The 17380-nt window shown below is 46.4% G+C and overlaps 1 protein-coding gene across 1 annotated transcript; it reads right to left on the bottom strand.

Annotated features, from left to right (window-relative positions):
• Positions 1-3073: 3073 nt before the first annotated feature.
• Positions 3074-15470, bottom strand: LOC132077012 (uncharacterized). The gene is made up of 4 exons (XM_059478455.1): positions 15333-15470; positions 12955-13062; positions 5907-5949; positions 3074-3411 (listed from the first exon to the last, which is right to left on the bottom strand). The coding sequence occupies exons 1-4, from the start codon at positions 15468-15470 to the stop codon at positions 3074-3076; spliced, it is 627 nt and encodes a 208-aa protein (XP_059334438.1).
• Between the last annotated feature and the right edge of the window lie 1910 nt (positions 15471-17380).

Here is a 17380-nt window from a genome sequence, read left to right as displayed (position 1 = left end):
AAGCACAGGAAAATGAATGTGCTGCCCCTCTGTAGTCAGGGATTGTCTCCAGGAGCTGCCCTGCACTTCCACAGCCCTGGCTTCAGGATGTCCTGGGGGCACTGGCCTGGCTGAGCAGAGCTGTAAGGTGGGACTCAAGCACCACCTGTGAACTCCTACAAGGTCCTAACAACCCCAGCAACAAAAATGGATGTTTCTCATATCAAAGAGTGTCAGAACCCAGGACATTGCTCTGGCTGCCCTGGAGGGCTTGAGACCCTGGCAGGGGGCTCAGAGACCTTGGCACGGAGTCACAAACACCTGTGCCTTTGATTTTAGCCCATGGAAACAATTAGCAACTTTGTGTGAAGAGTTACAAGGCACAAGAGTTTGAGTAGAATGACAGTGAATTTGTCACAGGGTGAAAAGGTGGAATTTTGGGGTTTTTAGAATGGGGGTTCAAGAGGCAAGATGGAAGAATCTAGGAGTGTCCTGTTCTTCTTCTCCTTGTCCTCCATCTTCTGCTGGGATGGTGACATTTTTTGATTGGTTTAGAGTAGAGACAGAGTATCTAACATAGGTGATAGGTATTGGAAAATTATTGTAAATAAAGCACACGTAGTTCTTAGTATAAAAAGCCAACACCACTCCAAGGGCAGGGACTGTGCCACAACCCGACCTGCTGGACAGATCTCAGCAGGTCAGAGAAAGAATGGAACAGATCAGAGAAAATAAACAACCTTGAAAACCAGAGCTGAGGAATCTCAACTTTTCCTTCAAGCGTGGGGCTGGGAAAAAAAGACTCTTTAACACCTCAGGAGCCATTTCAGCAACACAAATCCAACAAAAGAGACTTTTAACCTGGTGGAAGAAAGGGGTCTCTGGACACAAACAAAAGCTGAGGGCACGGAAACTTACTGATGAGGACAGCCAGTCCATCAAGCAATCAATGTTGGGAGTTGAATCATTCCAACCTTTATTTCAGGGCAAGTGCAGGTGTATGTATAGATGCAGGTCAGTGGGATCAGTGAGGGAAATGCCCTCTCCTGCTCTAAACAAGAAGAAAGAGTGCAGCCTTCCAGAGAACAAATCCATTTGTGCTCTCCAGGCTTCATCTTTCGTGCTGTGCTGTGCAGCCCTGCACACACCACCGGCATGGCCTGCCCTGTGTCAGCATCAGCCCTGCACACCCTCCTGGAGAGCTGAAACAAAAGCTGAACTGTAAAAAAAGGAAATATGTGAAAATTTCATACAGTTTCCATAGCACAGGAAGTGTCTGCTCAAACACTGAATGCATCATTCACCAGGCACTTCCAACCTCCTCCTCCCCCAGCCACCGCCTCCAAGGGGCACCACAAACCCAAATGTTGCAAAGGAAAAATTTATTATTTTTAGGAAGAGAAACACATTCTCAGTTCTGCTGGGGAGTGTGACAATCCCCAGCCTTGGGGCAGAGTGCAGATGCCTTCAGTCCCCGTGGTGGTGAGCGTGGCCAGTTAAAAACCCAAAATATCCCTTGATGATGAGCATCCTGTGGGTGCAAGTCAGCCACAGCTTCTCAGTGAGAGGAGAGAAGATGCTGCTTCTGGGCACTGCATGAGTTGAGTGCTTCAGCCAGTTTCCCCTGAGGCCCTGGCCTGGCCCAGGTGGGGAAGCTCCTTATCCTAAAGGCCAGGAAAGCTCTCCAAGGCCTGGAGCATGTCCTTAGCTGCCTGTGGCACCTGAGTCTGCTGGAGTGCTCAGCGACGAGTGTGTCAGTCCAGGTCTGGGTCTGCAAAGCAGGACCAGCCCAGAGCATTGGGAGCATTTTCAAAGAGGAGTTCAGTGCTGACAGCCTGGTCTGAGCCCTTCCCAGTGTTTCTAAGCAATCTGATGTAACATTCTTATGCCCATCATTTAAATACATAAATACTTCTAACAAAAGACTTTGGGGTGTGCAGCCAGCAGCGACACACTGAAATGTTGGTGGAGTTCTTTGGGAGACACAAGGTCAAAACCTGACAGGTGGTTAAAATCTGAGTTCTTTGGGAGACACAAAGTCAAAACCTGACAGGTGGTTAAAATCTGCCTTGCTGCAAGCAAAAACCCCCCAGGCTGGCTGTGCTGGGCTCAGGGGCTGCCTGCAGCATGGGCAGGACCTGTCTCAGCTGGATGAGCAGGGGTGAGCAGGGATGAGCAGCCCAGGGTCACTGAGGTGTGCCTGGTGCCCCGTGGAGGCTGTGCCTGGCAATCTCTGGTGCACACCTGTGGGACAAAGCCATGAGAACCATCAGGGTGCTCCCTGAGGAAAGGATGCTCACACCTGCAGCTTCCACCTGGTCTGTCAGAGACAGGTCACCACATCCAGCAGTCTTCATGTTTGCCCAAATTTTACGTGCCTGGATCACTTTTGGGTCAAGCCAGTGTGTGTGTGCGCTTGAAGGACATTTTCCTGTGAGGCCTTACAGCAGATATTCCTTGGGCTCAGGCTTCAGCAGCCTGCAGACAGCTGGAACAGCTCTGCTCTCAAAGGCTGCTCCCCAAAACTCCACAGTCAGTGCTCCTGCTGCCCAGGGCAGTCCTGTCAGCTCATTTCCACACTCCACCTTCTCTCACAGCCCTTCCTCTCATCTGGCTCACTCCAAAGGCATTCCCTGCTGCCTCTTCCCTGCTTCCATCTTGCCAGGCAGATTTGTGCTCCTCCTGCTCCAAGTGGCTTCAAGACACTTGAGGTATCTTCCTGACTCACCAGACTTTTGTTTGAGAAAAAAAAACAACACATTTCTACTATATACAGACCTTGTCAAGTAAATAGAGAATCCTGGGGTTTCTCTGAATATGAGCTAAGCTTGGGTGACTTTCTTTGGCTTTCATTTCTGTTCTTCTCAAGAGCTCCACGCATCCCTTTCCCCAGTGTTGGGAAGCTCCATCCTGGGTAGCAACTCAGCTGCACAGAGCTCCAAAGAGGCGAGTCTTGCACTAAATAAAGCCTGTGGTCCATCTGCATTCCCTGTGGTCCATCTGCACTCCCAGCCCAGGGAGGGCTCTAGAGCAGTCTGCCCACACAAGTCTCGGTGGGGAAGGCCGTGCTTTCCATGCTGCTCCAGCCCTGCAGCTAGAACTTGCTGTCAGCCACTAGCACCAGGCTGAGGGACAGGTCCCAGAGGGTGGCGTTGGAGCTGGTCCACAGCGCGATGCTGTTCTGCTCAAACAGGTAGAGCACCGTGGTGAGGTTCACTGTGCTCTCGCTGCCCTGCACAATCTGCTCCCACAGGATGCTGCTGCTGCCCTGCAGGGTCAGGTTCAGCCAGTTCTCCTCCTTCTCCAGGATGACGGTGCTCCTGAGGGACAGCAGGTAGAGGCCGTCACAAGGGACAAGGACGGAGCCGTTCCGGATCTGGATGGGCCCCGATTCCGCTGAGAGGTTCACGGCTGCTCCCCTGGTGGTCCTGCCTGAAATGCAAGGAGGCAGAGGTGATGCCCTGGGGACAAATGGCTGCTAGGAAATGGGCTGGTTTATGTGAAAAATGCGTATTTTATAATTGGCTTTTTGCAAATATCAAGATGAATATTATATGTGTTGTGTTAGAAAGTGATGCTGTATTAATTCTCTTAAGTAGTGTGTTAAATACAGTTTTAGGTTATAACAAAATGTTAAAATAGAAACTATGCTAAGGAAGATACTTTTTCTAAAGAAAGGACTCCCACCAAGATAGCAGCCACAGGACACCTGAATCTTTCAGAGAAAGAGAATTTATTGCTCCATTATCAGAAGAAACGAACTTCTTCCCACCTCGCTTGGGCAGGATGACACCATCAGGATTCAGAGGAAGAAGCTGACACTGCCCAGACAGAATCCTGTGTTTGAATGGAATTTATGCATCATGGATGAGGTGTATGAATATGCAACAGGCTGTTGTTTTTAAGGGTTAATCCTCTGTTAATGTGGGTCCTTTTTTGGGCTTATTTTGCCCAGATAGAGGTACCCAGACTGTCCTTAACTCTTTGCTCTTATTGTCTCATATTGTTTTAATCCAAATTGTCCAAAGTTTTATTACTCTATTTTTACTATTAAACTTTTAAAAATTTTAAAAACAAGTGATTGGCGTTTTTCACAGTTTACACCTCCTGACTGCAGGGAAGATTGAAAAATATAAAAAAAAAAGGGGAGAGTAAAATAGAGGAGAGTAAAATAGAGAACAGGGCATATCAATGTGAGAAATGGATTTGTAGAGAATTCTCAAAGCCTAACAAGAGACTCACATAGCATACATCTGCATACAAAGTCTGAAATAAAAAATACTAACTTAGGAATACCATAGAATAAGACAAACATTGTTGAGAAAGAAATAGAACTAGAAACAAGTTTCAAAAGACAGCCTTCCAAATAAGACTAAATGCTTTAGAGAAATAAAACAATGAAAAATACATGGTAGTAAAACCGGCAAAGAGTAATTTTAGATTATTAACTTTAAAGCATTTACAATATAGTGTAACAAAAACTAATAAACCAAGAAACATGTAATATATTGTAATTAAGAAATAATTAGGTTTTAATTATAATAACAGTAATTATAACGTCTGTATTGTCTCATCCTTCACATAAGACTAAAAATAAAATAAAAGTTTTTAAAACATCTCTCAGTTACTCCATCTCTAAGTCAAAAAAAAGCTTAATCCAACAGACCAGAGTTAAAATATTATCTACCATGGCCAGACATCATCCACCATGGAAATTTACAGCTGACCACTCTTGACTAAGCTGTGCCTTTTGGCACATGGTTTATGTGGATCGCTCCTCCAAATTTTTATTTATGCACAATTTACTTACTCTGTGTCTTAGAATACAGAAAAATACAGCAAGTAAAGCATCACTGTGAGTTTAAAAAGAACAGGTTCATAAAAATAACAGGAAAGTTAAGACAGTAAATAAGATGAGGAAAAGGCACCCAGAGCTGGATGACAAAAAGTGCTTTTTGTTGAGATGCTGGTAACATAAGCCTTTGTCTTAGGGTTTGTTGTGGGTTTTTGTTCTTTTGTTTGTTGTTTTTTTTTCTAGAAGACAAGAGGAAAGAGCAGCAAAGAGACAGAAGCAGAAGGAACTAAATAGTACAGAGCAGAAAAAGGAGAAATTATACAGGAACTTGTCAATGAAGGTTTTCAGGTGGAACGGAGCGCCGCGGTTCCCAGGCTCTGTGCTGCAGCCCTGTTCTCTCAGCACAGCAGCTGAAAACCCTGGGGCACCCAGGGGCTCTGCAGGCAGGGAGCACAGCACCTCTGGGCTGGGGACAAACTTCCAAAGCTTTTCCCCCAAAGGACATGAGTTTCTATTAGGTCGGGCTCCCTGCTGCCTCGCGCTTTTAACTGAAAGCCAAACCGTCGATAATATTTTCAGTATTATTTTAAAAGTTTTACCGATTGGCTTTATCTCTGAGGTGTGACACCAGACAAAGCTCCAGCGTAGCTGGCACGCAGAGCAGCACATCTGATATGGTGTGTGCTCTCACCCACTCCTCCTGAGGAAATCATTTACATTTTTCATAAATCAGGAAACCATTGACTTGCTTTAGAAAAGCCCAAGAGCGTGCCGCGTGCATTCAGCAAATTGTCAAAAATTACTTTCTTGTTCATTCACAGAGTGAAAGGGTGGTCTGGGAGGCAGGTGAGAGCTGCAGGGATCCATGCAGATTTTCAGCTTTTGTTGTCCTGCTCTGGGAAAACCCAACTGTTTGCAGCACTGGGGCGGGCTTGGCCCCTCTCCCCTGACAGCTCTCAGAGAAACAGCCAGCACTGTGGCACCTGAGAGCCATTTGGGTATTTTGGGGGCCACAGGATGCCAGGGAGGTCCCTGGGGACCGTGGGAGGGTGGGGATCCCTCCCAGTGTGCCGGGGATGTGGGTGCTGCACTGGGACCACCAAGGCTCCCCCAGGGTCCCCCCAACACCCACCTGAGTATCGGATGTGGGTCCACAGCGCTTTGTCACTCTGGGGCTGGAAAACAGAGCAGAAAAATCCTCGTTAGGGCACCGGGTGGCACCTCCCTGCTGCTGCTGCTGCTGCTGCCCTTCCATCGCCCTGCCAGGACCCTTCAGTCCCTGCAGGGGCAGAGCAGCGCCAAGGGCACGGCGGGAGCCTGGGCACAGAGCTGCTGCCAGCCAGCCCCCATGGGCTCGGGGTATGGCATTCACATGGAGTATTAGTTCAGCACTGTGGAATACTAGTTCATTATTGTAGGCTGTTACTTCATTGTTATGGAATATTAGTTCATTATTATGGAATACTAGTTCATTATTGTAGGCTGTTTCTTCATTGTTATGGAATATTAGTTCATTATTGCAGAATATTATTTCATTATTATAGAATATTAGTTCATTCTTATGGAATATAATTTCATTATTATAGAATAATTTTCCATTATTATGGAATATTAGTTCACTATTATACAATATTAGTTCATTATTACGGAATACTAGTTCATTATTATAGAATATTAGTTCGCTCTTATGGAATGCAATTTCAATATTATATAATTTTTATTTCATTATTATAAAATAGCATTTCATTATTATGGAATATCATTTCATTATTATAGAATAATTTTCCATTATTATGGAATATTAGTTCATTATTATAGAATATTATTTCATTATTACGGAATACTAGTTCATTATTATAGAATATTAGTTCACTCTTATGGAATACAATTTCAATATTATATAATTTTTATTTCATTATTATAGAATAGCATTTCATTATTATGGAATATCATTTCATTATTATAGAATAATTTTCCATTATTATGGAATATTAGTTCATTATTATACAATATTCGTTCATTATTACGGAATACTGGTTCATTTTTATAGAATATTAGTTCGTTCTTATGGAATACTATTTCAATATTATATAATTTCATTTCATTATTATAGAATAATTTTTCATTATTATGAAATATTAGTTCATTATTATAGAATAGCATTTCATTATTATGGAATATTATTTCATTATTATAGAATATTATTTCATTATTATGGAATACTATTTAATTATTATAGAATACTATTCCATTATTATATAATTTTATTTCATTATTATAGAATATTAGTTCAGTATTACGGAATACTATTTCAAAATTATATAATTTTATTTCATTATTATGGAATATTAGTTCATTATTATGGAATAGTATTTCATTATTATAGAATTTAATTATATTATAATTTATTATTATTATTATTATTATTATTATTATTATGTAATAAAAGAGCAAGCAGCAAGGAAAACATAAAAGATATTTCTCTACCTATCCTAAAATACCCTAATCCCAAAAAAACCCACTACTTTTAACCTTCATCCATTAAAAAAACTTCCAAAACTTTAAAATAAATTAAAATCTACAAATATATGAAGTAAATAATAATATAACTTATCACAAAATAAAAACCGTAAAATTAAATTTTAAAAATAAATAAATTATATAAAATATAAAAATATAAATTCTATAAAAATAAATATAAAAATTAAAATATATTAAATTAATAAATTATAGCTTAATGATTTATAATTTTACAAATTTGTTTATTAACTAATTATTTGTAAATTTTAACACATTAATAAATTAATGATTAATATATTAATGAATATTAAAATAAATATTAAAATAAATAAAGAACAAAATTTAAAATTTAAACATTATCTAATATCTCCTTCTTATTCTTCATCTACTCAATTTTTACAATATTAAAACCACAAAATAGTTAATTTTAAAAAACACAAAGAAATATTACATACATAAGCAAAATATTATTAATAAAAATTAAAATACATTCCAAAAATAAATTAAACAAAATAACTTTAAAAAAACTTATATCTCTATAAGGTTTTTATACATTTTATACATTTTTATACTTTCAATACATTCTCTTGATACACTAAATCTAAAATATAAACAACGTACAAAACTTCTAATTAAAAAAAAAAAAAAAAAACAAAAAATTAAAAAACCCAAATATGCCATCCATCTCTCATTCCTAACACAAAACTTTATAAAAATCTTCCCATTAAAAAAAAATAAAATCCATCAGGACCTTGGGGTGCAGAGTCCTTTCTGCCTGAGCCTGGCATGGAGCAGTGGCAGAGGGCAGAGCAGGGGCCAGGCTGCTGTGCCACCCCCCTGCAGGGCACCAGGACTTCGTACAGGAATGTGCCCTTTGTTAACAGAGTGACAAAACTGTCCTTTGTCCCCTCAGAAAGGAAATGAGCCTAAAAGTTTATTTCCTCAATTAGGTGAAAAGATATCTCATAGGACTTGGAGGGCTTCACTTCAAACTTAAGGATAGTAAATTGAATAGGAGCCAAAAAATCTTGCTTGAGCAAAAGAGAAAAAGAAGAGAATAAAGAAACTTTTGTGAGGTGTTTTAGCAGGGGCAAGGACCTCTTGCACCTGGCTCAGTTTTTCTCTGTAAAGAGTTTTGTTATTTTGCCTTTTACTGAAAACCTGTTTGTTTCCAACACTGCCACAGGAGCCATCCTGCTGATTTGATGCCTTCGGAAGTAGCTGAGCTATCTTGGGTGTGAAACTGATCTCCAGGAGCTCATGAGACCCCTGTTCCAGGTGGGCCTGCCTTTGGGGCTTGGTGCACTTTGGCTCAGGCCCTTACTGGATCTGTGGTTTAAAATGGACCGGAGCACCTTTGCTATGTGAAAGAGTTGGGGTTGTTCAGTGTGGAGAAGGAAAAGCTTTAGGGAGAGCCCAAAGCACCTTGGAGAACCTAAAGGGGCTACAAGAGAGTTGGAGAGAGAATTTGACAAGGGCTTGGAGTGATGATGGTTTTAAAATGACAGAGGGCAGGTTTAGGTTAGGTATTAGGAGGAAATTCTTCCTAATTTTGGTGGTGAGGCATTGGTGAGGGTGCCCAGAGAAGCTGTGAATGCTCCATCCCTGGAAGTGTCCAAGGCCAGGTTGGAAGGGACTTGGGGCACCCTGTGACAGTGGCAGGTGTCCCTCTCTGCTTATGGCAGAGGGTTGGAAAGACATTATCTTCATGGTGCCTTCCAGCCTAAATCATTCTGTGACCCTGTGATTTGTATTTTATGAATGTAACAGAGAAAGTGAATGCAAATATAGAAGTGTGTATCTTACTGCTCAGATATGCAAAACACCAAGTTTGTGCATTGCATTTTTAAATCTGAACTTGGCATCTCGAACTTGTCTCTCATAACCACAGGAGGCCCAAATCTGCAGTCTCTACACAACCACAAATCTTCAGCCTTTTGCCTGATTAAAGGGTGAATATTGGGCTCTGTGCTCTGTGATCTTCTCCTTACCCGTGCCAAAGGCTCCCTAAGGGAGAAGGTGTGATATGAGATGGGGATGGGGCTGGATTTGGGCTTGGTGGCACAGGGAGAAGGTGGGGACGGGGCTGGCTTCAATGGATTTGAGCTCAGTGTCACAGGGAGAAGGTGGGGACTGGGCTGGCTTCCATTAATTTCGGCTCAATGCCACAAAGGGAAGCTGTGCCCATGAGATGGGGATTGGGCTGGCTTCCCTGGATTCGGGCTCGGTGGCACAGGGGGACAGGGAAAGTGCAGGGTGTGAGCACAGAGTATGTGCAGGGTGTGAGCACAGGGTGTGTGCAGGGTGTGAGCAGGGTGTGAGCACAGGGTGTGTGCAGGGTGTGAGCACAGAGTGTGAGCACAGGGTGTGAGCACAGGGTGTGAGCACAGAGTGTGAGCACAAGGGTGAGCACAGGGTGTGAGCACAGGGTGTGAGCACAGGGTGTGTGTGCAGAGTGTGAGCACAGAGTGTGCACAGAGTGTGAGCACAAGGGTGTGTGCAGGGTGTAAGCACAGGGTGTGTGCAGGGTGTGAGCACAGGGTGTGAGCACAGGGTGTGTGTGCAGGGTGTGAGCACAGGGTGTGTGCAGGGTGTGAGCACAGGGTGTGTGTGCAGGGTGTGAGCACAGGGTGTGAGCACAGGGTGTGTGTGCAGGGTGCGAGCACACAACGTGAGCACAGAGTGTGAGCACAGATTCCCTGCACGGTGTGAGCACACAATGTGAGCGCAGCCTCTCCGCAGGCTCGGGGCAGGCAGGGGGAGGCTGCGGAGCTGGGAGCGCTCAGTGCCGGGCTGAGGAGGAGCCGGAGCTGGCAAAGCTGCTCTGGCACCCTCTAGTGCTGCCTCGGCTGCTGCTCCGTGCCCGCGGGGCTGGGGCCGCTGGCACACACAAGATTCATCGCCCGTGAGTGGCTGGAGCTGCCTCCCTTGGCATCACCGTCCCTTCCCACTGCCTCCGCTCCGGTCTCACGCCTGATCTCCCTCCTAAATGCACAAGCATTTCTCTCCTGCCTCACACAGCCGGGAATTCCAGGTAGTTTCTCAACAAGGCAAGAGCAAAGCACTGAGCACATGTCTGGGGTCACGCAAGGTCTGCCACCATCTGTGTGATCTGGCCACTGATGGACAGGGTGTAGCCAACAAAGACAAACTTGTTGCATTTATAACAATACCGACCCCATTGGCACTAAAGCAAATTGCCTGTTTTATGTATCTCTTGCAGTTACTGTGTGCTCTCAGAGCTCTGTGCAGCTGCCTGCTGGTAAATCCTGCTGAGGACACCACGTACTGGTGGCACTGTTATTGACCTCTGTTTCTCCACTCTGCCTTCGCAGGGCATGAGGAAATGTGCCAGGAGGGCTGAGGACACGGAGCTGCTTCTTCCTGAGAGCCTCAGGTTCCCCTGTGCCATTTACACACACCACAGACCTGCCCTGCCTGCTCTGGATCCCCAAACAGGGACTCTGCTGGCTGGGACACTGTCCAGGGCCATCCCACCTGGCACCAGCTTCAGGAATAAGCACAAACCTCAGGGGCTGGCTGAGGGCTGTGTCACACGTGGAGGTGTCCCACAGGTGGCAGGTGACACTGCCCTGGCAGTGGGGCTGCACCTTCTCCTCGCCATGATCAGGGATTTCACCTCCCAAGCAAGAGGAAAGCTGTGGCAAGAGAAGGCAATTCCAGCAGATGCAAAAGCAGATTATCAGTGACCTTTTTATTAACTTCCTCATTTGGAAATCTCAGCTGGGGTTTGTTCTCCTAGCAGCACCATGACAGAAATGAGATCACTGTCCCTTTTTGCTAAGCACAGTCCAGGCTGCAGATGCTGCCTGTGCTGAGGATGGGCCATGACATTATTCAGGCTCTGTTTTCACAGAACAGCCCAGGAGGGATTTTTTTAATAGCTGTGTTTCCACAAGGACTATGGAAAGGAATCAAATACAGTGTCTCTGTGAAAAAACACAGTTATTCCCTTGTAAATAAAGTTAGCATTGCCCTCTGCACCTTGGAGGGCAGGGAGAGCCCCTCATTCACCCCATGGGCAGCACCCCAAGCCTGCCTCTCTCACACTGCTGTGCCTTAATTTCACAAATATCCCTAAACTGCCCAAAAAGCCCAGTCAGATCCAAGCTGCTGCCTCTCCAGGAGATATTTGTGTGGCCAGTTCATGGTTATCCAGCTGAGCCCTGTGGCTGCACTGCAGTGAAATCTCCCCATGTGCCACTCCTGCACGGAGCAGGGCACTCCAAACAGGACACCAGGCTTGTCTGGTAAAACAACACAAATAATAGTCCTAACCCTGTGGTTAGCAAGTGTTTCAAACTGAAAAGGTCCTTTGGGGATTCTCAGGACCTGGATTTCTCATCTGTTGCCATTGCTGCTGCTGGAGCCCCTGTTTCAGTTATTTCTGTGGAGGAAGAGAAGCTCCAGAATGTTCTGTGTCCCCTGGGCTGCTGCTGCTCCCTTGGGCTTGCAAGGCTCCCAGGCAGCAATGCCAGGCCCTGCTCCCTTCCTCTGGAGCATTTTTACAGAGGAGCCAGAGGCTGGGAGATGCTCAGAGTGTGAGCTGGGAGAGGTTCCTGCGCCCTGAGCACTGGGATTGTGTGCCCTCCTCTGCTGCCTTGCAGTGCAATCCTCTCTCCCAAGGCACGGCAAGGAGCAGAGGGCTGACCTGAATGATAAGTGTTATCTTTCAGTGTTATCTGGGTGGTTGTTCTGCAGTTTAATCGCCCCTGTGAGCCTCGGGGCAGTGGCAGCTGTGCAGAGCACAGGGTTTCATTGAGCAGCATGAGGAGCAGGAGGCCATGGGTACGTGCCTGCCTTCCTTCTGTGCCCAGCCTGGGTGGGAGGAGAGCAGGAACTGGGCTAAAACAAAGCACAACAAGCTTTAAAGTGGCGCAGAGCTCCTGGAGAAGGAGTGGGAGGAGAAATTGCAGCTCTGAAGCAGCAGTGAGGGGTTGTTGACAATCCAGCAGCCTGTGAGCACGTGAGAGAGGCAAACCAACCCATCTTTGCTCAGCTTGTGTGGAGCACTGTGAGCCCCAAGCACTTCTGGCATTTGTCCTGCTTGCTCAGGTGCTTTGGGCACACAGAACTCTCCCTGCACACCCCAGCCCTGCTCAGGCAGGCACAGAAGGAGCTGCTGCTCCCAACCCAGGCTGAGAGCACCCAAAGGTGTCAGGAGGTCCTGCTAGAGCTGTCCCAAGGGTGACTTGCTTTCTCACACATCTGCTTGCCTTTTAGCACACTCTGCAAGTTCAGGAGGGGTTTATGAGCACACTGGGTTGTTATTCACACACTCAGTCTCATTCAGTTAAATGGAAATATGCACAAGTCACTGCAGAGAGGGGCAAGAGTGGGAGGGAGTGAGACCTCTCTCCCCAGGGGCAGTGTAAAAAGCATTATTGGAACAGCCACTCTGCTGGAAACTTGGGCCCAAACCCTGCACTGGGCAACACTGAATGTCATTTTGAAGGCAGGCAATTGAAATAAAAATAAAATAAATTTTAAAAAAAATATGCTATCATACAGAAGGGATTAAGAAGGGATAGGGATAGGGATGAACTTAGAAGGTTTTTTCTTTTCTTAAAACAAAAAAGAAGATAAGCCTATGGAAAGCCTTTGAGGGCAGCAGGCAGAGGCTGGAGCTGAGCTCTTACCTTGGAGGGCCGCAGGAAATGCACTCCCAGGTAGATGAGGCAGGCGAGCAGCAGAACCCACTGAGCCAGGGCAGAGATGAGGTGCAGGGAGCTTCTGGCCTGCCCTCCCTGCCAGAGCCTCCCCTCCTGCTCTGCTGCCTCCCTCGGCTGCTCCAGCTGCTGCCCCGGCTCAGCGTCCGTCCGTCCGTCCATGCCAGCCCCCCCTTCCATCCCAGGGGCCTGGCTGGGAGCAGGGCTGGGAGGGAGCTCCTGTCCCAGAGCAGAGATGAAGTGAAGGCAGAGCCTTCAGGAGATTGCTTTATGCACACAGAAGCAGGCGGGGGAACTTCTTTGTGACTAATCTAAATTTCCCCTTCCTTCCTTTCTTTCTTTCTTTCTTTTCTTTATTTTTTTTAATTTTTTTTTTTTTTTTTTTTTTGGTTTTCTGTGTGAATGTGGGGGCTGATTTATTGCATCCCAGTTCAGTTTTGAGCAAGGAGAGGTGTTTATGTCTTTCATAGCCTCAACTGTGGATGTGTTGATATGTGTTCTTTCCAATAATAACGAAGACTTGGGTGGACAGTGCTTGTCTTCTCTCAGACTTTTTTGAGTAAGACCTCTCACCTCTCTGCTCACCCTCAGGTAGAGTTTACAGGGCTGGCTCTCTGCTTTCTAGCATCCTGTATTGCTCCTGAAATCTCTTTTCTGTAAAGAAGCAATGATTAGGGAAGGATGTGGGACAGGTGGAGAGCATGAGGGATTGGAGAGAAAACATTCACTTCCCTTTTCACGATTTTCTTCTGCTTTTAAAACCTTGGGATGCTGTGCAAGAAAACTGAGAACTGTTTGAGAAAACTGAGAACTGTTGGAAATGTGTAGTCCCTAAGATGCCTCCAGAGGGGCATTTCCTGGCCGTGCAGGCTGCTCTCCTGGCAGAGACAGGGGACAAGGGACACCTTGGGATGCCTTTGGTTGGTCCCTTTGTGCCTTTTACAAGTGACACACAGAGCTGCCAAATGTCAATTTGGGTCCACCTCCCGTGCTTATTTTGGGTGGCAGACTTTGCATCTCTCTTTGGGGGCAGTCCAGCACTGCTCTTTCTGCTGCTCCTTTGTGCTGGACTTTTTTCTGCTGTAAATTACCAAATGTGACCAAAGTCAGGCGCTGCCTTTTCCTGGTGAGGAAGGAGCCCACTGGGAGTACAAATACCTGCCTGCCTTCTAGGGATGAGCTGGCAGAGAGTTTCCCTTCCCCAAAATGTGCCCTCTGAACCTGTCACGAGGCACATGTCCTGTCATGTCACCTGCAGGCAGAGCAGGCAGGAGCAATGGGCTCTGATGTGTTCTCCCATCCAGGCAAGGATGTTCCCTGTGAACGTGAACCAGATGAGGAGGGGAGGGCTGAGCTGGGTGGGAGCTGCTGTGAGGACACCCCAGGCTGGGCTGAGGGTGGGTGAGTCAGGAGCACACCCTGGTTTGGCTGCAGAACACGCCACAGGTAATGGAAGCTGAGTGAAGAAGGTTCAGCTTCCACATCTTCCCACTGGTACGGAAATCCTTGTTCCCTTCCCAGCTCTGGTCAGTGCTGGGAGTGCTGGAGCTCCTGCTGAGCCCCAGGAGCAGCCCTGAGCCCACTTCCTCCAGCAGGAGCACAGCAGGCAGGGCTGGGGCTGCCCCAGAGCAGCTCCTGGGGTGCAGAGCCTGAGTTTGGGGTTTGTGTCCCACAGCACCAAAGGGAACTCGGGCTGGGATGGGAGCCAGCCTTGGCCAGGCCCTGCAGAGGAGCGAAACACTGCCTTGGGGGCAGCAGGGGTGTGAGCAGGATTGTTTGCTTCATTGGATCTGCAATCATGTGTTGGCATGATGAGGAAAGATGCTCTGAGTGCTCCCAGCCTGCTCCCTCCATGAAAGGAAAGTTGGGCTCATTGCTCAGCTCCTGCACACACACCAGGAGGCTGAGCTGAGACACCCCAAACCCCATGCAAGGCTGGGATTCCCACATTTTACACACCTGCCTGGGAACCAGACACGAGCTCATCCCCATCTCCATCTCCTCTCCCCCTGATTTTAGATTCTGTACTGGTTTTCTTCCTAAAACCCTAAAAAAAACCAAAAAAACTCTCTGTGAAGGTTGTGCTTATGTATTTCTGGAATTGTCTCGTCATTTCTGCACTCCCCAGAGCAAGTGTGTCTGAGCCTGAGTTAGCAGCACTGGCAGCAGGAAAGCTGCACTTCGGGTGGTGTCCTTGGAACGGTATCCAGAACAGGAGAGAGGACAACACCTCTACAGGCACCACCAACACCTCCAGGGGCATCGCAAACACCTCCATGGGCATCACAAACACTTTCAGGGCATCACAAACACCTCCATGGGCATCACAAACACCTCCAGTGCATCACAAATGCCTTCAGGGGCATCACAAACGCCTTCAGGGGCATCACAAACACCTCCAGGGACATCACAAACACCTCCAGGGACATCATAAACACCTTCATGGGCATCACAAACACCTCCAGGAGAATCACAAACTCCTTCATGGCATCACAAACACACCCAGGGGCAGCACAAACAGCTTGCACAGGCTCTTGGTGGCTTTGGTTGCTCTCAGCTTCTCCTCCTGCCTTGCACATGCTGCCTGGAGGCTTTCAGAGGCTCTCCTCTCCCTCTGCATCCTCCCAGGCCTTTGGAATCCTGACACATCCCAGACGCACTGCACACAGCCAGCACTTCCCAAAATCTGCCTCGCTCATCAGAAGGGAATAATTTGGCAGAATTCATTTGGCTCCTCCTCCACAGAGGCCCTAAAGTTGGAGTTTTTGGGGTTTTGCCTGAACCTTTGGCAGCCAGCAGGTCACTGTGGTGAGCAGCAGGCTGGCATGGCTTTGGCCACGTGCTGCTGTGGCTGCCTTGTCATTATCGTCATTTTCCAAAGAAATTCCTCTGGGTGACACACACACTGGAGCTGCATTCCAGCAGGGACTGAGGGAAAGCAGGGCAGGTTGTTTGGGTTTGACAACAATCCAATCTCTCCCACATCAGTCCGTCATCTCTGGGCTTTCCCACACTGGGGAGCTGAGTGATTTAAACCTGTGCCTGAAGGGTGCTGGTTACACCAAGGCTAAATCCTGCAGTGCCCACAATTCTCAGGATCTCTGCGGCTCAGAAAGACCCCAAGATGTGTTAAAGTCTCTTTTCCCAGCCTGGTGATCGAAGAAGGGGTCAGAGCTCTTCAGTTCTTGTGATGGTGTTCACAGGGGTTGTTGCATGAAGGGAGAGACGAGGATCTGACTCCATGTTTCAGAAGGTTTGACTTATTATTTTATGATATATATTATATTAAAACTATACTAAAAGAATAGAAGAAGAGATTTTATTAGAAGGCTAGCTAAGAATAAAATAGAATAATAAAGAATGATAACAAAAGCTTCTGTCTCAGACAGAGAGTCCGAGCCAGCTGACTGTGATTGACCATTAATTAGAAACAACCACATGAGACCAATCCCAGATGCACCTGTTGCATTCCACAGCAGCAGATAATCAATGTTTACATTTTGTTCCTGAGGCCTGTCAGCTTCCCAGGAGGAAAAAATCCTAAGGAAAGGATTTTTCATGAAAGATGTCTGCAGCAAGTTCTCATTCTCAAGGTTGTTTATTGTTCCTTATCTATAAAATTCTTTCTCCTGCCCTGCCAAGGTCCGTCCAGCAGGAAAGACAGAGGCACTCTGCCTCCCCCAGGGCAATGTTATGTCTTTATACTAAAAACTATGTGTACAATATTTACAATTACTTCCCAATACCCATCACCTATGTTAGACTGTGAGCTTCTACTCTAAACCAATCCAAAAATTCCAACATCACCCAGAAGATGGAGGCCAAGAAGAAGAAGGAAAAAGGACAAGGCACGCCCAAATTCCTCCATCTTGGGATCCCAAGCCCCCATTCTGAAACCCTCAAAAATCTATTTTTCACCCCGTGACAAACTATTATTCTACTTAAACTCTTTTGACTTGCAGTTCTCTATATAAAGGTTGGTAATTGTTTTTTCCATGGGTGAAGATCAAAGGCTCAGGGGTTCTGGGCTCTGTGCCAAGGTCTCTGAGCCCCCTGGCAGGGTCTGGAATCCCCCAAGGCAGCCAGAGTGATTTCCTGGGCTCCCACACAAATCCCTGGGCAGGGGCACAGAGCAGAGCCCCTTGGGGACACTCGGGGTGTGACAGTGACAGAGCAAAGCCTCTAACCCACACTGGGCAGCCCTTACTGCTCCCACCTGAATTTAACCCCCATTTCTCAGGCAAAGTGCTCCCATCCCCTCAAAAAGGAGGAATTGGGGAGTTACAGAGTGTAGGAAAGAGATTTGTGGAGAGCTTTTAGGGTTTGATAGAAGGTTCACACAGTTTGTATTTGTGTGTAAACTTTAGGATCAGAAACACCTCTCAGCTGCCCCATC

Source organism: Ammospiza nelsoni, chromosome 9 (assembly GCF_027579445.1).
Source record: "Ammospiza nelsoni isolate bAmmNel1 chromosome 9, bAmmNel1.pri, whole genome shotgun sequence".
NCBI classification, from domain to species: Eukaryota; Metazoa; Chordata; class Aves; order Passeriformes; family Passerellidae; genus Ammospiza; species Ammospiza nelsoni.
Note: the sequence above shows the minus strand (reverse complement) of the source record. Positions and strands in the feature narration are given on the sequence as shown.

Bases quoted from the DNA above. Each gene is read 5' to 3' on its own strand.
- LOC132077012 (XM_059478455.1), bottom strand. From the start codon at position 15,470: ATGAAGGAGTTTGTGATTCTCCTGGAGGTGTTTGTGATGCCCATGAAG. The intron at 5,950-12,954 runs GTAAGAGCTCAG...TCTGTTTTCCAG, and splicing joins ATTTCCTGCGGCCCTCCAAG to CCCCAGAGTGACAAAGCGCT. The intron at 3,412-5,906 runs GTGGGTGTTGGG...CTTGCATTTCAG, and splicing joins GACCCACATCCGATACTCAG to GCAGGACCACCAGGGGAGCA.